Raw genomic sequence first — 26567 nt, 5'->3', positions numbered from 1 at the left:
TAAACTAGAGGCTTAGTTACAAGATAACTCTTCATTCCCAGAAGTAAGATCAGCTAATCATTATGGGGGTTGGTGCTGCCTCAGACAGCTCAATGGATAAGATGTTTTTGGCTGAGTGGCAATACTCCACATCTGGGAATTAACTTAAGGAATAAGGAAAGGGTTGGCTTTGATTTGTTGGCTTTTTTTTTTTTTTTAAAATAAAACAAGGGGTCCTAAAGACATGATCTTCCAGATCCCAAAGGCTATACTTGGTTAACTGAGACTTACTTTTTAAATGAATTTCTCTTTTCAAGTTGGTGAGAAGGTCATCTGGAGTGAGCATTCGCTTTGGTATTTTACTTCTGGAATCAACCTTGGAGTCAAATGCACCAGCTGTTAAAGATTAATTTGTGTCAGGGGAGAGAATCTGGATTTATATATTGAAAGGCAGGTAGGCACTGCCTTTTCCCTTACCCTCAGATTTTGGTTTTCTAGAGTCAGCAGAACTCACAGCTTGGAAAGAAGCAAGCCAAGAAGAACTGATTAATGGCAGGAAAACAATCATCATAACTCATCGTATGTCTGCACCAGGTTCCTGATTTTGGTCTGGTGAATGAAATTCTGAGAGAGAGGAACTCTCATGAAGGCCGTCTGCAGCAGGGAAGTCGCTTAGTTCACAGATAATTGTGAAGGTATAATTTTTTGTCATTGCTCATTTCTGACACAGGTCCCTATATTTGTGAAGTCTACAGGGGCAGGCTTTTCTGGCCTAAAAAAACCTTCATCTGAAGAGACTATAGCTCACTCTCCCCCTCATCTCTGAAAGGAAATGGACAGCACTCCAACATGGCCATCCATCCCTGGAGCAGAAGAACAATTATTAAACAACACCGCTTCATGCTTTCTCACGAATCCAGTTAAGAAAAAGCTTCTGATGAACATCAAAGAAATGCCGCTAAGAAATATGCAAAAACTACAGTCACGTTTTATCTTTGGCCTTTGTTAATGTGTGACCAAGCAGTGTAGTCTTGACATGCCCTGCGCTGTCACTAGGCCTATGACCCACCCGAAAGGGAACCGTCAGGAAAATCAGTATCCGAGGAACTCCACCACTATGTCTTCAACTGCAGAACAGAAGACAAGATATTAATCGATAGCAAGACAGACTGTCAGCATCAAAAAAAATGGTTTCCTGAGCAATTGGCATGCAAACCAAGGACCCGTCACCTTAACATGGTGAGCTGACTATGGTGCAGGCAGGATCAAAGGGGTATGAGGCACACATTAGGTTTCAAGAGACAAAACTGATGGATTCTTCCAGAACTGGAAAGAACAATAACTATTTTAGATGACAGTAAAATAGGTATCCACAGTCACATCTGAGCCAACACCAATTAACACTGAATACAAACCAGACCTTTTCCTTTGACATAATATTGGATTAAGTCAACGAGTCTAATGAGGGGAAGTGAATATGAAGATTTATAACCCAGCAAGGAAGAACTAGGGGTGACACAACACTCCTAACACTAGAATCGTAGAATAGAATCATAGAATCATTTAGGTTGGAAAAGACCTTCAAGATCATCCAGTCCAACCATCAACCGTGCCCACTAAACCACGTCCTGAAGTGCCTTGTCTACACACTTTTTTAATACCTCCAGGGATGGTGACTCAACCACTTCCCTGGGCAGCCTATTCCAATGTGTGACAACCCTCTCAGTAAAGAAATTTTTCCTAATATCCAACCTAAACTTCCCTTGCTGCAACTTGAGGCCATTACCTCTCGTCCTATCTCCAGTCACCTGACAGACGAGACCAGCACCCACCTCACTACAACCCCCCTTCAGGTAGTTGTAGAGAGCAATAAGGTCTCCCCTCAGCCTCCTTTTCTCCAGACTAAGGAGCCCCAGCTCCCTCAGCCGCTCCTCATAAGACTTTTGCTCCAGGAGGGTGGTTAAGTGGCTCCTACGTGGTTAAGTGGCTTTGCGAGGTCAGGTGCACATTTCTGACCATTAACTGTCAGTGCACAGCAAGGTGCCAAGCTCAGGTTTGCAGGTCTACCTTTGGGATGCCTAAAGTGGGAGGCATCCCACCTCGCATACTAACTAACTGACCCCTTATCCTAAGGGAAGAGGAAGACGGGAGAAGCCGACAACACTGCTCGCACTCTCAAGACACAGTAGGATTTTTGTTATTTCCTGTGACACCACTTACTGGTGCCATCTGACCTGCCCTCTGCTCGGTTTAAGCTTAGAAGAGAACCACAGACCTATTTGTCTTCTCTCAGCTTTGTCAGTCAACACATCCCATTTACTACAACCAACATATTTTCAAATTGTACTGAAATTTCGTACAAAATGTCCCCAAAAGATAAAGGATCTTCAAGAAGAAGGGAAGAGAGAGTGCCAAGCTGCTACTCTTGCTCAAGAATTTGGGGCATGTATTTCTATAAGCTATGCTACTGCCAAGGCTACAGCTCTCCGGATCCTCAGGGTGTGTGCATGTACTACAGCTGAGAACAGAATTACGCTTAAAAATCTGAAAAACAAACAAGCTTGCAAGAATTCAAACAGAGTGGGCAAGCTGTAGCTTTCTTTTATTGTTATTGTTCAATTCAACTCTGCTTGATTAATTTTATGGAACCAAAATACACCAAGAAGGAAGAAGGAGGAATATATTTCCATATAAAATGGGCAAAACTTTATGAAATTAAAGGTATAGAGCTTAAAATATTCCTTGGAGGTAACAATTCACTTATGTTCTTTGTTTTTCAGAAATCATTATGCTGGACAGTAAAAGGATAGTAAACTTTCTGCAGGAATGAAATCAAAGACACCGTTTTTAAAAAATAAAATAAAATGTGGTGCTCCAAAATAATTTATATGAGCAATATTTTCATCTTTCTCCAGATCTAAATGTTATTAAATTTTACTAAAGACCTGTACTTGTTCCACAAATAAAATCAATTAGCAGTAAAACTACACAGAAATATCATATTAGGACACACCATATTAGGACAGTGCAAAAATCAAGTCACACCCTTTTGGTGTGGAATGGACATTATCTGTATCAAGTTCAACAACACACTAGGGAGTACTTCAGAAGTTTCTAAGGAGGACAGGGTATTTTGAAGAAATACAGTCTCTTCAGTACAGTAAAAAGAACTGTTTATGCTAGAAATTCTTTTAAAAAGAACCACCATGAATTTAAGAAGTTATGTTTTCATTTTTGCATTATTTTATCACTGAAAATAATAGCTAGGGATTAAAATAAAAGCATGTTTTCCACAGTTCTCTCTCTCAAAATATGTGTTTATAGCTGTAGAAAAGCAGATAACACATCAGTGCAACTAGGGACCACAACTGAGGACTGAATTACCCTTAAAAACAGCCAGTCTTCTCAAAAGTCAGGTCTAAACTCCCAATTACTACCTCTATGCCTGGTCAATAAGGTTACTCACCTTTTCTCATGTCGCAGTCAGAGACAACCATACGTGTTTAATCTCCCCATCATGTAAGATTACATGGGCAGGGAGGAACACACGCTCCGCATCGCAGACGAGCCTGAATCGGCACTGCACCCTCGGGGCAGGTAACATCCAAGCCACGGTACCACTCCAAAAGAAAGCGAAGCGACTTTCTGCACTGCGCCTCGCAGCCAAGCGGGGCAAAGCTAAGCTGCTTTTAGGTTGATGGTGGCCTTCTGAACACTGACTTTTGGAGGAAACTGGAAGGGTCTGTGTGATTTTCCATCTGCTTTCGTACTCCCAGAAGTTCAGGCGCTCCGCCGTCAAGGCCTGCCCCCAGCGCACTCCTAACAGGCTCTTAATGCCTCTCTAGTCCTACTCACGATAAAGGAACACAGCAAGGATTAGGCCTATTCCTGGTCCGTCTTTGTCTGGGAGAGGGGAAATGAAAATGAAAAATACCAAACTCTTCTTTAAAAAGGTACCGTACAGTCAGCTAGCCAATTAGACTAACTTCAGCATCACTATAATTGTTTGGGGTTTTTTTTAACAGGAAAGATGATAGATGAATAAAGTAAAAAAAAGACCAACAAAAAGTATACCCCACCTGGCAAGTTCAGCCAGGTCCGCATATCTTATTGCTACTCTTGAAATACAGAGCATCGATCTACTGTTTGCAAACTCGCAGATCTTTCCTCCACCCAGACTGCCCTGTAAGGCACGTACTCAAGGTAATACTACTGACAGGAGTCTGTGCAGGGATTTTAAAGAAACAGGAATCTAGCTACATATCCCTCTTGGAAGAATATTTCCTCATAAGTAATATCTCTGTATGCACAGGTGTATACACTGTAAATATTTAGATCAACTATTTTTTTTTCCACGGTGCATGAGTAGCAAATGCAGCAGCAGTCCGCTGCAGCGTATCGTTAACTACAGAAAGTCAAGTTTTTACAACGTGAAATCTTGCGAAAGACGCCACAGCGCTCTGGCATAGTTACCTCCGAAAAAGCAGCAGGATCCAGTATCATCATAAAACTGCTTTGGAAAGCAAGTGGGGAATGCGTTACTCATCTAATCTCTGGGTGGTTTTTAGGTAGACAAAACTTGGCCAGATGATGTAGGTTGGGCCTTTCATCAAGACCTTGCCTTTATGCTTTGTGAACAAGACATGCTAGAGCACTGGCTCAGTACTGACTCAGAACAAAAACACTCACCTACAAGAATCAGCTTAAAAAACAGCTTTTTTCAGTGTCTAGACTTTCAGGGAAGTCTAGCCACATCTGACTGTGTTCAGTGCATAGAAAAAGAAGAAAGCACCACACTGACTCTGCGGAACTGCACACTGCTTCTCTGAGGTGCCAAAACCAAATCAAATTGGAACAGACTGTTACTTTACTGAACATTTAGTAGTTCTTCTAATAGCCTAGATACTTCAGAATACTCTGCGATATTCTGCTAGCCAGACAGTACACAAATCATGGTCCACTGAAGTCTGAAGCGATGACCTATTTCTAGTCCGTTACTGTTGCCAATGGGAAGATGCCACAAGGCAAGAATGAAGGGCAATGCAAAAAGCAAATGGATACTCCTTCTCTCCCCATGAAGCCTCCTGCCCTACTACATTTCTGGACTGTTAAGTAAGGGCTAATCACTAGTTTATGTCATATATTCAGTCTAGCACTGGCAGCAGGAACAGAGTGGTAGGGCACACAACCGTGTTTTACGGCAGTGATGCTGGAACATCACTGAGCCGTAATTTCTGTGTGACACCGTGCCTGAATCTCAAACATCTCCGGTGACCGTTTGTAGTGAAATGTACCTCAGCACTGCCGATTCCTGCAAGCCCCCGCTCAAATATGGCTATAAATACACTAGCAAACAGAAAAGCCAGTAGAATCAGGAATTCTTTTCACGCTGCCTTTGACATCACAGTGTTTTACTGATGCAATGTTCCCAGGTACCTGAAGAATCAAAAAGTTTGAAATGTTCCACTACTTTCCTCTCATTTTACACTTTCACCACCAAAAGACTGATGTCCTGATTTCAAAATGGGGACAATTCCATTGACTCAATTCATAGAGAAGGCATCACCTAACCAGCACTATATGTGTTAATTATTAACTGTGATCATAGTAAAACACAAAATGTTGTATAAATTCCAGAAATACTCAACAGAGCTCTGATTTTCCATTCTGCACGAAAAGCATCATGCAGAAAAAGAGTCTGTTCTAGCAGATTACAAGAAAAGAAAGATATTGGAAAAATGATATAACAGTACAAGTCAGGGCAAAAAAAATTACTGAAGCTTGAAGGTGCCTTCCATCACAAATTAAATACAGCACAAGGGTCAGTTATAAAAAAAGAAGAGGCAGGGCATCAGGGAGAAACAAAAGAAAAAAAAAACCTCATTCATTAGAGAAAGAGGAAGGAGATTATTTATCTCCAAAGTGTTAAATTGAACTTGCTGCAAAATTGATCAGACCTCTCCAGACTCGGAAATACCCTATGGCTATTATTGATCAAGAGCAGTGAATGTGCTACAGACCATGTTTATGTGCCATGCCAAAAAAAAAAGGGGGGGGGGGAAGAACTAAAGTGTGTTTGAAACATATTTAACTTTGAAACACACTCAACTGCCGAGTTAATGATTGCATGAGTTATTGCAGCAATGTGTATGAGGATAGATTATCTTCAGGAAAACATACCTGGCTAGATTGAATGCATCATCGATCAAGCCTGCTCGATTACTGACAGAGATAACCTGTGAGGGGCAAGCACAAAAATTAAACCATTTAGGGTGATGAAACAGTGAAGGCTCACCTATCAAAGTGGATTTTAGGGATGAGAAGAGGAGCTTACCTCATGGTTCCTCGTTAGCTGATTAATTAGCAGCCTCCAATTCCTAATATCATAATTAACTCTAAAATAGCCAGTCTGGTTGATGTTCCCCAGCAACCAACTTGCCTCTTCTAAAGCAGGAATTCTGTGGCGTTCTGGAAACAAAACAAGATGGGAAGGGGACTTGGTTTTAAATTTAAAAATTCTAAAGACCTATCTGTTACATTCTCTCCTTCTTTAAATATCCATGAAGGCAGAAAAATTAATTCAAAGTCTAACAAAAACATTGTCTTGGATTAATAATTTCCTTTATCTGTTCTGATGTAGAGAGACACCAACTGACATTCCTATGGGGACCTTTTACCCACACAGAACTCCAAGGGTAGTTTTTTTCTGGAAAATAGTATTTATATGAGCGGTGTCCATTTTAAGCCTGGTACCCTGATTCTGGCCATGCTAAAATAGCTTTCTAGAACCATAACTCCAATAATTCAATGGATGTGCTACAGACAGAAGACTAAACCTGTGATTAAAGAAAAAATAAATTCTTAAGTGTTTCTGCATGTAGGCAATGAAGCTTTTATATTGGATTTTAAATTAAAGTATTTCCAGATGTACAGCTTCTAGCTACTAACCACTGAGAGGCTCCCCTTTAGAGCTAGATCAATTAACCTTCTATCAACTAACCTGTTCTTCCTCTTCCCCCTCTTTTTAAGTAATCACTTTGGGGCCGAAAACTCTAAATTTATTCCAGTATTTGTACAGTCAGGCAGTCCACAACTCTTTGCAGGACTAGGGATTTCAACAACAAAACTGGGCTGAACTCGCAACACACACTTCTTTCACTATAGAAGGAATCATCATGGAATGAAGCCTCAGGTTTCAATGACTCTTGAAAAAGCCTTCAATCTAGTAAATTGTTCTGACAAAACTGATCATGAACCACAACTCACTAAAAATTCAGCAACATTTTTTTCTACTGTAATAAAATTAGTTTGTACGCTGTTGACAAAAGGAACAGTCTTCTCATGCATTTTTAAAAATAAAAAAAGAAAGAAATAAAATTTGTTTTAAATGTAATTCCATCAGGGAATTGTTTAGTGTGCTTGAATTCCCTGAAAGTAACAAATAGGGAAAAAAGTTAACAATACGGTCTTAACAATTTACGTATACTATCTAGTACCTAGGCTTACTAAAGAAATTGATTTGTTTCAGCCTTTCTTATAAAAAAATAATTTCTGAGGAAATAATAGATGACTAGGACTACACATAAAAGTTATGCTTCTCCCTTGACTAAATATCTCTAGCAAACACACAAATATCAAATAATTAAGGTGCAAAAAATACAAAGAGCAGGAAGACCCCAATCCTAAAGACACCTAATTATATGTTTAACTCAATTCATGGAGTTGCATCATGCACACAAATTCAGATAAAAAGCCGCAGGATTAAAAAAGGAAGTCCTCGTCTCACCTAGGTAGTTCTGGCATCATTAAAATCTCTTAAAAATATACTTCTTAGAAATACTAAGCCCAGAATAACTCAGTTGTTGCCTATTCAATTCATTTGTTATTGCTCTTTTAGGGTTTGTCTTACTGACTTGCACCAGTTCAATTTAATTATTCTGTAGAAACAGTTGAGAAAAAAAATACAGTCCCCTGGTTTTAGTTAAAATACTTATTACATCCATTTAGTTATCTGTGATAAAGCGCCAAGCAGACACATTCTTTAGGAGCCAACATATCCTGCAGAAATGGGACTAAGTGAGAAAACCAGAATTAAGTCGTACAACTCTGTGGGCTTCCCAGGCATTCATACTGTCAAAGCACCTAAGCTGCTTTTGCCACGCAATTCGATTTGGAACAAGGTTTTAACACTGCCTGTCCTTCCTTCCACAGGGGTCTGTTAAACGCTGGGCTATAGAGCTCAGTCCTAAGCAAACTCTCTTAGACTGCTGTACTGAAGTTGCTCCTCTGTTTAAATCCTTTTTTCACTGGATGGACCTGAAGTCAGAATCACCCAGCTGCTCCAGCCTGCTTACGGAAAACTTGAATCCTGGTTCCCGTGTAAATCACTGAATCTCATACGAAGAAAAACATTACTGTAGAAATACCGTAAAAGATCGTAACAATTTACAGCATAGTGATAAAGGCACTTTCTTAGAACAGATTTGGATCAAATATCTGCTATAAAACAGGGAGAGAAGGAATTTGAATCCGGATCTACCCCATCCTATCTAGTTTACCCAGCGTGGTTCTGTGAACGCTGCCTGTCACCCCTAAATCTCAGCTATGCTCCTTATCGACCTAGTGGGTTTCTTAAGAGCAACAGCACAAATACCCACTTCTCCATCTAGGAGAGACTGCTGAGGGAAACGACGACTTTTAGAGTTTCTCTGGGTCTTCAGGGGCGTACTGCCATGGGGGGTCAGGAGCAGGCTGCTCACGCCCGGCAGAAAATCCTACCGTAGCCTTAACACAGTACTGCTTTCTGCCCATGCTTTTCTGCTGCAAACTAACCTTTAAATGCCACCAGCGCCAAAAGCAGCTACTTGTAACTGGTTAATGCCTGCACCTCTACAATCCCTAAAAGCATACCAAATGGGCTATAAGCACTTATTAATCATTATCTGGGGAAATAAATACATTAAATGGAAATTTTCAAAATCAGATGTAATTAAAAAACTACATGTCTTTTTCTTGAGTATTTGTATTAAATGTTGATCTCCAAGTGAGGAAATTACTTACACTTTAATAGAGTATTGAATGATACTTGCCAGTCAAATATGACAAGTTCAAAATAACCTATGTCACAAGTAACAACTGTGCAACACCTCCAACACATATTGCTTTAATGGAGAACGGTATCTTTTCAAAGCTTGATAGCATTATTGCTTTTTTGGTCAGTTTATATCCAACCATCACCCCTTGCTATTATTTTTCGATAAGACCACTCATGTGTTGACCTTCCCCTGAAATACAGGACAGGAATCTTTCACGCCTTTCCAGCTCATATAAGCAGGTGGTTATTTTAAGGGACTGCCTGATGCATGTGCTTCATATAGTTCTATATAATTTACTGGAATTTGATGTCTGAGTCTGTCAATTCTCATGCTTTCCTATAAAAGAAATTCTTTCTTTTGGTGATTACAGCACTGAAAATTTCTATACACCTGGGCAATTTCTCCACTTACCACAAACACATTTATTAGCTTCCTGTTAAAAATATTACAGTTAGGGAAAAGGTAGTCATTCAGTGTTAAACCCTATATTAAACCATTCATGACTTTCTAAACAACAATGAAGATTTCATTGGGGAAGAAATCTATCTTTGATGGTTTTAGTTCACCACTTAAAATTCAATCTAAAATATATATATACAGTTGTATTTGAGATTAAAGGGAAATTTTTTTAATCTTCTTCCATCAGAAAGTGTCTTTCCATGGTCATGTTTTGTCTGGATGCCTCAGAAAATAACACTGCTCTGAAACCTCCAGTCTTGCTACATACATGTAGGAGACATTTAGGAGGAAATGGTTAAATTTTATGACATTTGTTTTGAAGTAAGAAAATCAGTTAGGGTTGGATTCTCATTTTCTCTGCTCTGGAAGTGTGAGACAGTCCTCCAGCTGGTGCTAACTGCATGTAGCTTGAAGTTCTGAGCTCTCCCAGCTCTCGAGCAACTTCAACTCCATCAAAACCAGCAGGAAAGACGGAGGCTGCTCCTCCGCACGGCAACACGAGCACCTTGTGAGGTGAGGTCTGGGCCAAGGGCACGTCTCTGCAAGACACTACTCCAGTGCCGACGAGAGCGTGGGCTAAGCACAGTTCTACTACCATTTCAAGTGTTCAGACTCACAGTTGTTATTTGAACTCTCCATTTTATACAAAGCCTAGCATACTAGGAAATTGGTTTATGTTGGTAAAATCCCTGCTGGGAGAACTGACTCCATTTTCCTCCAAAAATAACTGCATAAGAGTAGCACAATTTCATGCCAACAACAGCAAGTGAAATTTTTCTGACAAAGAAAATGTTCCATGAGGAATTTAATCGCAATCACAATATTTTGTGAAAAGATACTGGCTTTAACTAAATTCTGCAAAACTCTTTGCAAGAACTTTTCATACGGGGAGAAAGCAAACCAGAAGAAGAAGTTCTTTCCATCTCACTTGCCATGTCACCATAGCTCCACGTTGAAAAAAAAATGTTTTGGTATAGTGAACAACACAATAAATGGAGCACATCAGTAAATATGATCATGTTCTGTCTCATGTACTCTTTCCTCAGACTACCCTTCCATCCATTAACATTCCTATATGATGGAACTGCTAATCTCTAAGGTGATACACAATGTAAGCAGCAGTCTTCTGTTAGGATCTTTGCTCAGCTGTTGGGACAAGGGGAGTGATTCTGCCTCACCGTCAAAATCATGCCAGGATTGCAGGTCTTGTATCCCTGGTCCTCACTACGGCTGGCTAAACTTGTAAAGCAGGACCTATACGTTTATTTTACTTCACAGTGCTTCCCTTCCTCCCGCTTTTGAAAGATAAAAGAGTGGAGTTTGGAAGCAACACCGGTCAAGCTCAGCAGCTGAGTCTCAGAAAGGAAAAGAAAGGATATTTTTCTAATGCTGCACTAATGCTCTATTCCCCAGTGGGCAGGTGGCAAACCCCAGCTCAGAAGCAGCTGTCTTCCACAAAACACTTCATGGAGGAGAATCAGACTGTCAAGGGGCTTACAGTTAAAGTAGAGATTATCTAGCAGGAGGTGGCATAATAGGAAGTTGGGGCTTGCTGTCTGGAAGGCAATTGCCCTGTTGAACTTTCTTTCCCCCATCTCACGGTAATCCTGCAGAGATACTAAGAGGAGCCTGAATGCGAGTAGCTTTACCAGAGGCAGGGAGGTCCATCAGAGGAATATTTCCCTGGGACATAACAAATCAGTCGAGGTACAGGAGGTGAGGATGGAAGGGGCAGGGAGGCAGACTGTAAAGCTGCATCAGTCAGTTCAGCAGCCCTGGCTGAGTCACACGGACGTGTTTCCTACCCGGAGCCTGAGCACCAGAACAATCACGTCCAGGGAACGGCAGGTATGCTTTTGTCCAAAGCCTTGCTCACCTGTTTGAACTGGATGCTAGCTAAACCTCCTCGCTTGAGGTTAAGGTCACTTCTCCTGGATTTGCGGAAACACGACAGGTAAGCCTGTGCTGCACACTTAGTACGCCTTCAGCAGCCATCGCCAACACTTTCCTGCGAGCCCTGCTAAGCAGTCATCTTGTGGGGACGGGCTGAGTTCAAAGCTGGTCCTTGACTTTTCACCCACTACTGATTTTGGGCTGATCCCCAAACACTGTGGACATTATGTTCATTTATCATTACAGCAACCACAAAAGAGGCAACTTATCTAGGAGAAACAGAAACAAGCCCTGGATCTATGACAGAGCAGAAGTTTGTAACACCAATGACTTCCACAGTGCCGGTGAAATCTATCATTCAGCAGACCTGCAAGACTGCAGCACAAAGAGCGCTGCAGCCACCTTAGTGTGATGTCCCGGACGTCAGCATGGGTAGCAAGGCTAATCATGAGATGTCTCCTTTGTGACCGGTTTAGTTTTCAGAGGTTTAATAGCTGTCACTCGCCTGAAGCAGAACGGCTTCATCCACGGCTATGGGGAGTGAACAGGGAAAAAAAGGTGATGGTGACATCTCTCTGCAGCGCTCCAAGAGCAAAAGGGACAGCTCCATTTCACACACCCAGACAAACTCAGCCAGTAAAAGGGTCATCTGATGGCTGGTATATGAACTGATGAGTAGAAAAATGATTACATAAATGCTATCGCTCACCGGGTATGGACAAGAGAGACTGGCAGAAGCACTTGCAAAATGAAACCTTCCAAAACTATGACTACATACTTTCCACAAACAGGTGAATGAAACATCTTGGAGATCTTGCACTTTGTCAGACAAGTTGCCAAGGCTTGGCACTCTCTACAGGATTTGTTGCAAAGGACAGTGAATTACATCTCAAAAAGACGCTGCATAGTTGTAACTTCCAGTGTGCCCCTTCACCTTGGTGTTGTGAAGAGTGGACAGAATGAACTCTGTTGCCAGCAGCTGGGATGACCTGCAATTATCTGAACTAATCCTGCTCAGCATACGGAACAATCAGCGATCTGCGTGCCTCACTGTCTCTAGTACACAACCAGACATGGCCAGGATGAGTAGGGAGCAGCAACCCAAGCATCCTACATTCAGTGGCTCTCACAAGACTGGAAAGCAGCCTCTTATCCCTTGCTCATAAAAATGCCAACAGCATCCTACAATACCTCGATGAGGTCACAGAGACGGTAGCAAAAAGGATGCAAAAATCAGTAATTCTCTCTTGTCCTTCTGGATGTACACGAAGGAAGAGACTCCTCCATCAGCAAATAACCATCCCTGGTGAACTCTAGTGCAAGGCAGGGAGTGTACTCCCCTGGGAAATTGATATTTAAACTACCACAAAAAAGGAATATTTCTTGATGGCAATATATGTAGCTATTTCAAAACTGCTGTGGTTTCATTTCTCTCAGGTAACACACAGGTAAGGTTAATTTTATTGAAAAATCTAAGTGATGTGCCAAGATATCATAATGGTAGTCATTAACTTGGACCCTCTTCACTACTGGCAGCTGAGATGAGGTATGTGATCAGTATTACATGACAGACAACAGACAGCTGTTCAACATCTCCTATCCACTCTTCAGGTTGCACTGGAAGCTTCTTTAGCACAGCAGTTCAGTCAACAAGAAGGAAACGCCCAGTCCTTCCTAAAGAGGGCATGGAAACCATCCTCGTGAACAGCATTTCCTCCAAATTTGGTTTGAGTATCCACATTCAGTTACACTCACTTGAAGACCAATGTGAGCACTCCCATCTTCCAAATATCCTCTGGAGCAGTTTGTTTCACCTCCAGCTTGCAGAGTTGTTCCCAGACTACTCACTGAGACAACACTGAAACTGTGTCCTCTGCACAACAGAAGGTCTTCAGGATTCTTCCCGTCCACAAAAATCAATCCTGGAAACTGTCCTTTCCAGTCTCAGAATCCCTCCCACATCCCCATGAAGCAAACATACCAGCAGCAGAAAATCACAGCCAGGAGTATCACAAAATCATCTATACCAGCCCCAATACATAACAGCATGTACAATGAATCATACATTGATTACATGCAGGGATGTTCTTACTGACTTTTTTATGTTGAGGAATTCTCCAGCTGAGCTAGACAACAATAAGTAGAAGCAAGAGGACATCCTTGCTGTAGTCGTAAGTTTACAGTCTCATTTTCAATGAGGCACAGCAAGTGAGTGAGTGAGAAAGTAATGAGGAAGGACAAGGATAATGACAATAGATCACAGTGGCATTGATTCGCTACACAGGAAACTGATGACTCAGAAAGGTTCCTCTTTAATTTCTATATAGCAGCCACCCCAAAATCATTGCTCACACTGGCCATCATTAATTTGTTGATTTCTTGAAGGCATTCCGATAGGAGCAGTAGATCTTAAAATAGTGGGTAGTGGTTTTATGGACTTGTTCCTCCACAGCACTCTGCAAGTAAAAGGCAACGAGGAAGCAACTGTGCAGATAATAGTGATATACTGAACTTTCAAGGCAGGAGTGAAGGGAAGGAGGCATGCATGTACAACCTAATGAGATGAGATGATCAACTCTCTCTGAAGTCAGTGGGAATCTTTCTATTAACTTCAATGAGAGTTCAATCAAGCCCTAAAGGACAAAAGTAGAGCAGGTCATTAAGGCAGATTGTGAAAGCGCAAACAGGTTTGAAGTATTCCGGAGGTGGTAATATTAAAAAGTATGGCCAATGCGATATATTTCTGCAGAGTGAGGCAGCATCTGTATGTTCTGACTAGAGTATGTTTCCCAGGTATGAAAAGTGCCCTGGTCCCAAGCACATTTCTGGATCATTGTATCATGGGAGCAGCATAAAACTTGTTACGTTCTGATAGGCTGCAAACGATCAGGGCAAAGAAACACATACCTTATACCACTAGAAAGTTGGGATGCTCGGATTTCCACTGATTGTGCACCATCTGTTTCTAGTCCCGCTGGCTACTAAGCTCTATGTGACTATTACCTTTTAGTGACTCACAAAAGAGAAAGAAAGGGAAAAACACAGGCTCACACAGGTTTGACTCCTTCCTCTCTCCAGTTACATTTCCATCAGATGAAACTCTCTATACCCTTCTAATATAACAAGAAGGGACCAGTCCTCCCTCTACAGCCCATGTGTTGAGGGCCCGCATGAATGCTTCTTTTCTCTTCCATATAACCATTCTATTTAAGTCACCAAATTTCTTCCCTCACTCTCTTCAATTCCAGGCCAAAACCGTCAGGTGATGTAGCATGAACTACTAATGAAATAGAGAAATATTTTAGGAAATTTCTATGGCGGGATTCCTTTTTTAGGTGATAAAAAACCACTGGTATCTCATCCTAGCTGTCCACACAGTAATAACTATTATGATTACGTAGGAACTGAGGAGGGAGAAAATAAGTAGTAAGCAGAATAATGCACTTTTGAGGTCCAGCATCTGGTTATCTAATAGAGAGAAGAAATACTTTGATAGATCAATAAGGAAACTTTTTCATGACAGTAAACATTTCTTAGCATGGTTCAGACTATGGATCGGAGTTAAAAATGCCAGAATTCTAAACACTTTGCATTTACTAAGTCATACTCATCAGATGCTTTGCTATAAAAATATTACATTTAACTTTCACCAATCAATAAAGTGAATTGCATTCATCAATGATTTGATATGTGTTGCTAAATACAAAACACTTAGTTAGCACTTAGGTACACATTTCTATGCAAAAGTGTTTCATTATACTGTCTAACTTCTGTGATAATTATAAATCTTGCTTGTTGCTCATCCTTCATTCCTCCTCCCTCCCTTCCCAACTCTCCTTTTTTTGTAATTCATTTCAAGTAGCTAAAACTGGGTGCAGAGCAACTAAACAATTATCTAGGATCAATTCCAAAGAAACAGTTGAGGAAAACACAAGTATGCTTTATGAGATTCCACTGGGAGGAAAGTTTACTTTTACCTGATTTGTTAGACACCCATATAATTGCCTCTGATGAGATGTGGCTCGTATTTCCTACTGCAATTGTTAATGGAATCTGCCACAAGTAGCTGCAAGACAAAGGAGGGGGAATCTAAGAACAAAAATACTGAACTGATTCTTCTCACAGCAATCAGGGATCATGTCAAAGAAATCAAAACACAATTTCAGTAGCAGTGTAAAGATGTGGATTCTAACAAGTTACTTTGATTTTGAAATGCATTTGCTATTAGCAATAAAACAATGAAAAAGTCATTCATCTTAAAAAAAACCTAGATTATATTTTACATTTTTCACACACTATCATCATATGAGGACTTTCTTGCAAGGCTTTCCTAATTTAACAAAATGATTCACAAAAGAGGAAATAATGATTTCCCACAGAAAGAAGAACACTTTTTTACATTTACTTAGAAAAAAAGAACCTCCAGGTAAAACATGCTTTGATTTATAGGACTCCAAAGATTAAAAAATAACATACTCTTCTAGCAACTTCTTAAAAAGCTTTGATGGGCTTTCATAGCTGCTGGTTTATAAAAACAGAACGAATGGGATGGATCTGCACTTCTTTGCACCATTTAATATCACTTACATGTATGCAAACTGGACAAAACATGCTACATGTGGATTGGGAGATACGCTGGTGTAATCACATCCCAACTTCTTTATAGGGTACCACAAATTGTTTCTCATTTGGAATAAATGTTAGAGTTTACCTAAGACTTAAATTGACTGTATGAAGTCAATCCTTTGGGGGAAAGATGGAAAGGATGAACTCCTATGTGTCTTCATTATCACGTCTATTCCTGAACTCTCTAAAGTATCATTCCACCAGCCAGGGAAGGAACAGGCATTCCCTCACAGGCCTGCCACGTCATTTTGTACACCAGTCAAGGGGAAGCACTCAGTAATGGTACAGGTAGTACTTTCGTCTAGGGACTATGTGTGCATTTAAGCAAGGCAGCATGGCAAGAGAATGGCCCCAACTCAGAAATCACTGCACGCTACCACTTTGATAGCAAACATGTATATCATTTTAGATTGATTGCATTGAAGCGGTGCAAGGATGAGTGTGAGTAGAGTTCTTGATGTCTACATCAGCTTCTCTCCTGCTAGTACACAGCACTGCAAAACTAGCCTGCAGTACTCCAAAAAATTAGGTTTGCTCCCTTCCGCTTACCCAGAAGCCTGCTCCACTGAACTACAAACACCCCCCAAATGTGCCACAACCGCAGTCGACACATGCCGGCTTGCGAGGGTTGCTTGGGGGAGAGACGCCAGCCCTGCTGCCACGCTCCGCGGGGGTCTGCAGCGCTCCGAACAGAACCGCGTGTGCCAGGAAACACTTGTCCGTACAGCAGTGATTCAGCAGAGGGGGGGAGATATTTGGAAAACTGTGCAGCTGAAAGAGCTATGAGTGATGCTAGAAAGCAAACGTGGCATTTATTGCCATATGGGAGAAGAAAAAAGGTCCCATGTGATTTGGGGTTCTCTGAATGTTGGTATCATGACACACTGGGAAAATTATTAGATCTACTCATGCACCAAAGATATGCTCCACATGAGCACATGTGCTGGCTGACACCTTTTAGATAATTAAGCTGTGGCATTTGAAGATGCTACTGCCTTTATCAGTCTGCCCACTCTTTGTGCTGGATGTTATCACCCTCCATAGTGCACAGCCAGCAGAAAAGGATGTCCGCTGGTACATTAGCTTCTCCGTTTCTCAGTCTCAGAAGATACCTTCATTGTTGGCTTAACTAATATTCTGGACTGGGAACTGGAGTAATGATAACATGCGCAATTAAAGGGAAAGCATTGACGGGTTTTGGTTTGGGTTTTGTTTTGGTTTTTTTTGGTAGCACCACATCAGTGCATAATACCAAAGTGTGTTAGCATCTCCATTCACCTTAAAGAATAACCAGAGGGACTTGTTTGACAAAGTAATACAATCCTGCATCTGCCAAGGTACATCCAACACTAGAAGCTAGCTAATTATGCTCTGCTTGGATTATATAGATTTTTTTGTCTTGAGCATTATACAATGACTACGCAGCCTGTATTAGTGTACTTTATCTCACTCAGAAAACAATCATATTTGTGATGAGTTCTTGCTTACGCCTTGACTTCCAACAAATAATAACTGAGACCCCTTCGCGGGCAAATTCTGAGACCATAAAGTATTAAGCCAACATGATGCCTCACACTTCTGCCTCTGATGAACAGTAATGTCATAGTAACACTGGATTTTCAGTGGAACAGTTAGTTGGCTTCTTTGTAAAGAGCTATGCAAAGCCAAAAAAGGGCAGTAGTTTATTTCCTCTGCTGACAAAACAAAGATCTCAGGTCATTAAAAAAAAGAAAAGGAAAGGCTCCTGGAGTTTCAGATTCTGCACACCTCTTCAACTACTTTTTCACATTAATGAACATTTTTGCTGAGATGTAAACCTGTGCGTTTTCAAGATTCATCTTCCCAGTAACCATAACATGCCAAGCTTCCACCCACTGCCAGCAGTGAATACCATGTTCTTCCAGTGACATTTGTCCTTTCTCCCCTGCATTCAAAACTAAACAAAGAAGTTTAGCTATTCCTAGTCATTACTCATAGAACAATGATGATATCTACTCAATATTCAGAAGCTTATTATCCTTGGCTGCATTATAAAGAGTATACCAGTAATGCGATTGCTTCACGTAAAGTGACAGAACATCTGTACCTAAAATACCACAGCAGAATCTAGCTTACCTACTTTTTGAATGGGAGAGGAAGTGAACAACCACATCCCTCTCCATATCCTTCTGCTTTTACAGACCTCTGGGTTAAAGACTCCTAATCTACCCTGCTGTTCTTTATACAGAAACTATACTTAATCCTTCTTATTGTCCACCTCTGTATTTTTTCTATCTATTATACCCTTTTCCAGGTTAGAAAGCCAGGGCTGCCCTCAGTGCTTTGAAGGCATGTCTACCATGGATTAAGAGTGGCATAATTCTTTTCTCTTCTACAGTCTTTATACTGTTTTTAATGCTCCCTTCCTACTAATACCTATTGTTCTATTTACTTGCTTGACTGTGTCTGCACACTGAGCTGATGCTTACAGAAAATTACCTACCGCAACTCCAAGATCGCTTTCCTGAGACAGAACAGTTTCTTCAGAACCCGCCCCTGAGCATCTAAGACTGTTTTCCCCACATGTATCACCTCATTATCAACATTAAGCTTCATCGGTCATTTTATCACCCTGTCAACCAGCACTGAGGAATAGTTCTGTAATCTTGGTAATTAACATTTGTTTTTACTACCCTCACAAACCTCCTGTTACCAGAAAACTCTGTCACCTCACTCTTCCATGCCCTTTATCACATGGCTGAGTAGGAAAAACTTCAGCACAGGTTTCTCAAGAATTTCATGGGTTATCGCCCTCCACTGAGAAATTCAACAATTTAATTTCTCACTTTTTGTTTATATTTCTTAACTGAGATCCTCCCTCTTATCCAAGTACAGATTATTTTCTTTAGGAATCTTTAATGAGGAAGCTGGGCCTCCAAAAATACATAAAGAACAGTTAAAATGACAAGAGGCTAGATACATCTAGATACAGAACACACCTATTAATAGTCTTCGATTATATACTTAGCTAGGCAATCAAAGGAGGAGAACCATGACAAGGTAGAAGAACAGAACAATGTACAGACTTTAGAAAAAAAATTACTATTTTTTAGTACATCTAACAACAGAAGAATAAGGGACAAAATTAAAACGCTATGCACAAAAGCAAATTAAGTGATCTGCCTCTTAGTAGGATATAATAAGCATAATTATTTTAAAGTGTAGTGGCAATCATGAACTTAAATCATAGAACGATTTAGGTGGGAAGAGACTTTAGGAGATACAGCCCTCTGCTCAAATGTGCTAACAGCACAGGAAAACAGAGTTTCATTGTAGGCAGAAGATGAGATCAGAGGAGGATACATAGGCTGTATATTCAGTGGCATCACACAAAGTCAAACAACTCAAATCTGGCGAACGATTTGCCATCTGCTTTTTGTCCTAATCCCTCCCACTGCAAAGCATCTACAGAACTACTTTCAGAAAAGCTGAACACCAAAAGCTGTACGTACCTTCAAACAGCTTACTAGACCGAGAAATGAAATTGTGAGTTGTCTAAATTATTCCAGGCTGGAAAAACAGAAATCATGTACCCATCAACTGGCACTGGTGAAATCTCAACCATCGCTCTTCTGTGACTCAGTTTCTCTGGGCTAAATTCAGTTGGGCAAGGCGGTGTCAAGCGAGCTGCCATGGGGTACTGGAGACATCTCCCGTGGGCTGCAAGACATGGCAGAGCACCTATGGATGCTCCCGCCTGTGTAGTGGCAGCACGAGGTCAAGTAAGATACCTGAGGGCACCTCCAGTGGCACCAGTCACCTGTGCGAGCAACTAAATGGGCCTCTCCATCCACTCGATGTTGACAACGATACCTTCCACAATGAAATGGGAGTTTCCCAGGGAAATTTTTTCATTTCTAACTGAAAAAGGCAAACTTTCAAAACCAAGCTGCTTGTAAGAAAAGAGGAGGCTTCAGCACAGATTTTCAAATACAGTATTTAAAACAGGCACTGCTGAAACATTGTGTAACTAATGTTTTAAATAAAAACTTCCAGTTTGCTGATTCAAAATGAATTTCAGCTGGAAACACAAGTTAATTGAAGGGAGATGTTAAAATGAGTGAAACTGAAATGTAAGGCACTGAAATTACAGAATTGGAATGAAAGTTCTAAACCAATTTCTCCCAATTTTTGCTTTGATTTTTGTCCTGATTCAGTGCAGGGAAATGTTTTGATATGTTGAAAATTTATGTGGGATGGGAATCCATTTCTGGCTCACCTGTAACACTTAGTAATCTTTGTAAAGTATTTTGAGAACATAAAAGTCTAAGACTTCATATCACTGAAGGATATGATTAAAGCTATTTAACACAGAGATAAAGTGAGGCATAAAAATAATTTAAGAGTAAAAAGGATAAAAAGGAAATCCAAGAGTAAAACTGACTAGTTAAGACACCTGCCTCCTTGTTTTAACTACCAGAACTTAATATCAAAATTGCCAACTCTCTCTCTTCAGTGAAAGATAAAAATCTGGTACATCCAGAGTGGCTGAAGCTGAGAAATGGGGAGCAAGGACTCCTTGGCATTAGTTTCCCATTCTTAGCTCTCCAGATGGAGAATGCTGAAATTTCATGTACACAGAGACATATGCTTGGGTGAGCAGCGCTGAGTCTGAGGAGGAGAGACCTTCCCAGTGTGGCCCTTGCCAACAGTGATGATTCCTTGATTAGGTTAGGATGCTGACAGGGACATTTCTTACCAAGGGAATACCTTGCTATGAGCCGTCTGCATGAATTCATGTTGTTGGGATTTCGGAGACAAAAGAACACAAAAGCAAAGTAATGAGAAAAGTGCGACCTTTTGGAAAGCAAGTAAGTCTTACAGAACAAAATGAAAAATAAGAATTAAAGATTTGTATTTTTACTGCAGTCGCATACTTGGCTGATCTGCAGAGCCATATACAAATAGTGGCCAGTAAAAGAAGCATGTAGCTGCATGGCTGTAAAAGTTTCTGGCTAATAACCTTAAAGCCTGTTATAAAATAAAGGGCACAGAAAGTTGACAACGTGAACTAACTAAAGGATATTGTGAACTTTGGACATTAAATCAGTATAGCAGGAAGAGAGTAGAGATCTCTCATTTCTTCTCCTTGCCAAGGAGATTGCAATTGCAATTGCAATTTCTGTTAGCAAGGCAAAAGAAGGCCTTTGTTTTCAGTGAATTTGGAAAATTAAGATAGTGGAAGGTTCAAAGATAAATTGTTAATGGAAAACCTGAACGTGTATTCAACTAATCTACGAAATCACAAGCCTTGTTGCCGTGATACCTGAAAGCATTTATTCCTAGGCTGAGAGCACAAGTTAGACATAAGGTGGTCAGCAGGAAACAAGTGAAAGTTGTTGAACAGCACAACAGCTTTAGAGCTTCCTACTGCAGAAAGAGATTATACATGAAGCAGAACTCAGTGGTACCAGGGTAAAATTTTGTAAGCCACACTTTCCAGAGAGACTGTGTTGGGAAACATAATTTAAAAGCATCATAGAAATTTTCCCAGGTTATTATATAGTATAGTATCTAATTCAGTAAAGAGTATTTCAGGTTCTAGGGGAAGCTCGTGTGAATATCACAGGAAATCACATACTTTTATTAAGTGTGATTCTACAGAGTGCTAGTTCTGTTTAATGGATAAGGAGCTGACAATATATTCATGTTGTGAATATCATTCTCACAACACTGAAGAACACAGAGATTTCATTAGATTTAATACGTGCCAGTAAAGTGATTGTAGGCTGCGCCCAGAGGCACAACACAACGGGAGAAGATGTTATTCCCACTCTCACAAGTATTACACCTCCTACACTGAGCCGGAGTGTCAAGGGATTCCTTGTACCCTGTCAGCATGGAAGAGGGCAGATAGGAAGGGAAGATTTCACTGACTTCGTAGCAAAGACAGATACAAGATGGAAACGGGTAAAGGAGAACAATTTGAAGTAACTGAGATCAATTTAGCACAGCTTGAAGGTACTCATTGGTCATCTGCTTATGCCCAGTGTGATCGTAATTCTTATGTTCAGAGTGTGAACAACAAGTTTAGTTCAAGCAATAATGAGAAACAGGTGAAAAACACTGGTAAAGGTGACCGATTAAGTTGGATTCCCCTACAAGTGGAATGACAAAGCAGACAACAACAGACTTTTTCATCACATAAGAAGTTACAATTAGCCAACTTGAAATCAGAAAGGACAGCACTTAGATTTTATTAACTGGAGGTGGCCTGCTGGTGTCTAAATTGGACAGGACTTTCACAAGTCCTGCAGACAGACAACTTCTGACTGCAGCACTGTGTGCAGTGAGGAGATGAAGAGCAGGACACGGTGAGTGTGCCACACCACACTAATTGTGGGATACATATCAAGGGTTTGCCAGACTTGAGCAAAATGAGGGAAGGAAATGGTGCTAAGGTTGGGATCGTGGGCTTCCAGGGGTTCTGCCCTCACCCCAGACTAACAGACTGGCCAACAAGAAAAAGGTAAACTAAGGCAACAAAAGGAACAGAGAAGTTAATAACAGTGACTACATGACCAAGTAGAAAAAGATTGAAAGACAAAGACTGTAGAAGTGTTTACTCCAAGATCATTCTGGACTGTGCTGGGCAGAGGCATTTCCAGCCCCTTTACAAAAGCAAGGTAAGAATTTGGACTTTGTTGGACTCTGAATTAAAGAGTGTTCCAGCATGGTCTTTAGGGAGGTCTATCTGACTGTAATACAGACTGTATTTTTTTCATCCATGAGTGCAGACAGAATGGAGTTAGGGTGCCTTGTAATACACATGCAGTATTGTCTAAGCAGATAACAAAACTGCAGGCGAGGCACATGTTACTCAGAAATTAATAGTAATCGTGTTACCATCTATACCCAACAGTGTCAAAAGCTAACTGAGCTTTTTGTATCAGTTTCTTCTTTCTCACTAATGCCTCACCTATGGAGGAATTCAAGTTTTTAGACAGAGGAACCTACCAACCAAAACAACCCCATGGGGTCAGCTCCTGACAGATGCTGCCAGGGCTCGATGACCTGGTGGATCCGAATGGGCTCCACACCTGAGGTGTCAGGTTTTGAAGAGTATTGCAAGTTTTTAAAAGAAGTGAAGTTAATAGATGCCTCACAGATGAACAGAAACTGATTTGTAGAGCAGTCTTGCCTTTTAGCTACTAAGATCTATCTATTCTGTCTGAGGTTTTCAAAGGCTCTGATCGGACGTGTAGTTGGATCCACCTAATATGTATTTCAGACGGAAGCAAAACTTGGGGATTTGGGAGGTATTTGGAATTGCTGGCCTATTATAATTTTAAATACAAATTATACTTAGCTGCATACATGGAGGGAACTATGGTTAATCTTTATAGTTTGGAGAAATATTTAGAATTGCGTGAGAGGGTGACTAGGAAGCTTATATTCTAGTCTTGAAAGATGCTAGCACTTCTGAGATTACTTGCTTCTGATGGTAAGCCTCTTTATTTGCAGTTCTGCCTCAATACAGATGCTGATTTTATATATTTGTCTAGTATGTATGCTTTCATTTAGAAACTCATGTTAAAAAAGGCAGTCATATTGGTATGTTCTAAAATAAGGGTTGATAGTTGCTTCTAAGAGCAACTATTTCTAGGATAGATCACAGATCATTTGGGTTTTTTCTGTATAAGAATCTAAATACAAAGATATGGAGGGAAAAATATTTTCAGTGGCAATACAGTATTGTGGAATGTATTTTAGAGGCATGTATTTTAATGCAATCATTGGCACTATAATTCATCTGTAGTCAGAACAGTGATGAACATATTTAACAGCAATGTACCACAGATGTGGATTTTGCAGTTTTGCTTTACTCTGCCATAGTCTTAATTCTTCCTGGATTTCACAAGAATCTTTGGAATAATTTTCAGCAATAAGTAAGTCCTAGAGATGAAAGAGGGAAAACAATTTACATTCTTCATAGTCTTATGCCAAATATAATGCCCTTACCAATGCAACAGAACCACAAAGTCCCAGACATAAGAAAAGGCTTCAGTGCCATAAGAGCAGCGCTAGCATGAAAGAGCCCGTGTGTGGCTCTGCACTGTGGGACTGCCTTATCGTGACAGCATGCATGTTCTGTTAGAAAACAGCTATATGTCTTTGGCCATCCCGTATAAACCCCACTCTCCTCTGGTCTGATTTCTTTTTTACGGGTGGACACAAGGTAATTTAAATGAGTTAATTTCAGTTAAATTACCCAATTTGAAAAGAAAAAAAAATTGCATTGTCTGATAACAATATAATATTATCTGATTATAATTATCTGATTACTAAGCCTTCTCTGAAGTTCTGTGTAATTTTAGCTTAACATTTCATACCAAGATAAATTATAAATCAGGTGGTTATAAATATTATGGGGCTCTCTAAAATGGACTCATTTTCAGTGTCAGTGCTAGCAGAGTACCTTACTAAATTTAGAAAAATATTGTGGGCAAAGAACAAATACTACAAATTCTTTGTCAGTACATGCTTTCTCCTCCCTGCCTAACATTACCTTTTTACACTAAAACACAAAAGGCTTCATTTTCAAAAGTGACAAGCAATTTTGGGTGCTGAGTCAGAGATGGATAGAAAGAAGCTGGGTTTAAGCAGCATTAAGTGTCTATTCTAAGAGCTGCCTCTTTACCCTCCAATAAAGGCTCTTAATCTCTCTGGCATCCTCTGTTCCGTCTTGCACCAGCGCAAAACGTCCTTGCAGAATTTCACACGTGGTGCTGATCACGCAGACCCCATCTCTGTGTTGTCCTTTACCCATGAGCACAGTCACTTGACTACAGAGTGCAGATCTGAGATTTCTCTGAATGGAGTGGAAGGATGTCTTATGGGCTGAGGAGGGACCCCCCTAGCAGGAATAAGAGTAGCATTTTAGCTATGACTACAATCCTCCAATATGGTCTCAGAGACTTAGTGCCAAGCATTTTTCAGTGTATTCCAATGTTCAGTTCTGATTTTGTCTCAGAATATTGTGAATTTAAGCAAGATTAAAATATAATTCCTATGATAGTTTCTCTTTCCTCAGTAAACTCCCCTAAGAGTCCCCCACCACAGTATCTCCTCCATAAAATCTGAGATTCTACTACTGAGCGTGAAGGCTCACATACAGACATAAGGAAAAAAAATCCATTATCAGCAACTTAAGACAGCAAAAGGAAGAAGAGGTAAAAAAGGAAGCACGTTAGTAATTTCATCCTCTGATCTACAACGGGGAATCCTCATCTCTGATTTTAACAAAGCGAACAAAATACGACATCTATCCACCTTCACGCCTCCTCATTACCCTTGTCTCTGCCAAATGCTGTTTGGGCTTTCCCCAACCTGCTCTTTACTTCACTAAAGCCCCCATCATAACCACCTTCTCCGTTCCCCTGGTTCTCCCTATTTGCCTATTCTATCTACACAACTTTAATGCTCCCAACTCCCACTCACATCTGCACCTTCCTGCTGCCTGTTGGGCAGCTCCCCACCAGCACCGCTGCCCTGATTCTCCTCTTCGCCTCTCCACCTCACTCGGAATTAAAACAGTGCTGCCCTCAAGTACATGCTCCTTCCCTCACCATGAAATTGATTTAATTAATGTCACAGTTAATTAACTAGTTTGGGTATCTAGCAATTCCTGAGAGTTAGTATTGGGAAATAAGATGAGGAAAGTGACCCAGGCTGCAGTGATAATAAAATACAGGAGCAGCTTTTCCCTGTTAGCCTAACTCGTGTCAGGATACGAGTGCTGCCACCGCACAGGAAGCAATGACACAATACACCAGTTTTGCCTTCTTTAGCATTCTGCAAATTCTACCACTGAAAGTTGCCCATGTCCTGCACACCAGAGCATCCTGGAAGTTTGCCTAGCGAGAAGTGTTTCTCACAAATAGAAGCTGTGAAGTGGTTTTGGAAATAAAGTGTTAAATTACAGCTGGCATTTCTGAGATCTTTGCTAGCAGCAAAATCTTGCTGAAGAGGTAGCAGCACAGATATGTGCAGGAACAAATTTTAAGAGCGCTTCCTATTCTGACTTAACAATAATGCAACAATCAGAAGAGCCTCCAAAAAATGTCAAAAGGCAAGACAAAAGACTGGGGACTCCCCAGTGGCTTCTACAGAAAAAAAAAATCCTATCGCAGCAGGCAGCGTGCGGCACAAGTATCGGGCTGGCAAACGCCAGCATCCGACAGCAACGGCACTCCTCCCGAGGCAGGCAGGCTTCCTCCGGGTCGCTCGCAGAAGCAGCTCTGCTGCCTGCTCGTCTGCAGGAGCAGCACCGTCCTCTCTCAGGCTGCTGGGGGGGTTAAGGACTGTCCCTATACACGCCGAAAGACAAAATCTATCGGTGTCATAAAGCTGTAAAGAGAAGGAGCTCCCCACGCTTTCTCGCTCTTCTGCAAGAACAAGTGTTTTCAAGTCCCTGCTTGACCAGCAAAAAATCTGGTTAAATCGTATCTGGCTGTGGTCACGCACAGTTCTGTG

General features: G+C 40.8%; 1 protein-coding gene across 1 annotated transcript in view; it reads right to left on the bottom strand.

Annotated features, from left to right (window-relative positions):
• Nucleotides 1-26567, bottom strand: part of TRHDE (thyrotropin-releasing hormone degrading enzyme) — a 213789-nt gene that overhangs the window by 37246 nt on the left and 149976 nt on the right. The window contains exons 11-13 of the mRNA XM_010561962.1: nucleotides 15404-15492; nucleotides 6314-6447; nucleotides 6160-6215 (exon numbers count right to left, since the gene is read on the bottom strand). Coding sequence (XP_010560264.1) covers nucleotides 6160-6215; nucleotides 6314-6447; nucleotides 15404-15492 — 279 coding nt within the window. The remainder of the gene's footprint in view (nucleotides 1-6159; nucleotides 6216-6313; nucleotides 6448-15403; nucleotides 15493-26567) is intronic.

This window comes from Haliaeetus leucocephalus, unplaced genomic scaffold, assembly GCF_000737465.1.
Source record: "Haliaeetus leucocephalus isolate CR32 unplaced genomic scaffold, Haliaeetus_leucocephalus-4.0 Scaffold151, whole genome shotgun sequence".
In the NCBI taxonomy this organism is placed as follows: domain Eukaryota; kingdom Metazoa; phylum Chordata; class Aves; order Accipitriformes; family Accipitridae; genus Haliaeetus; species Haliaeetus leucocephalus.
This window is presented reverse-complemented; position numbering and strand designations above follow the sequence as displayed.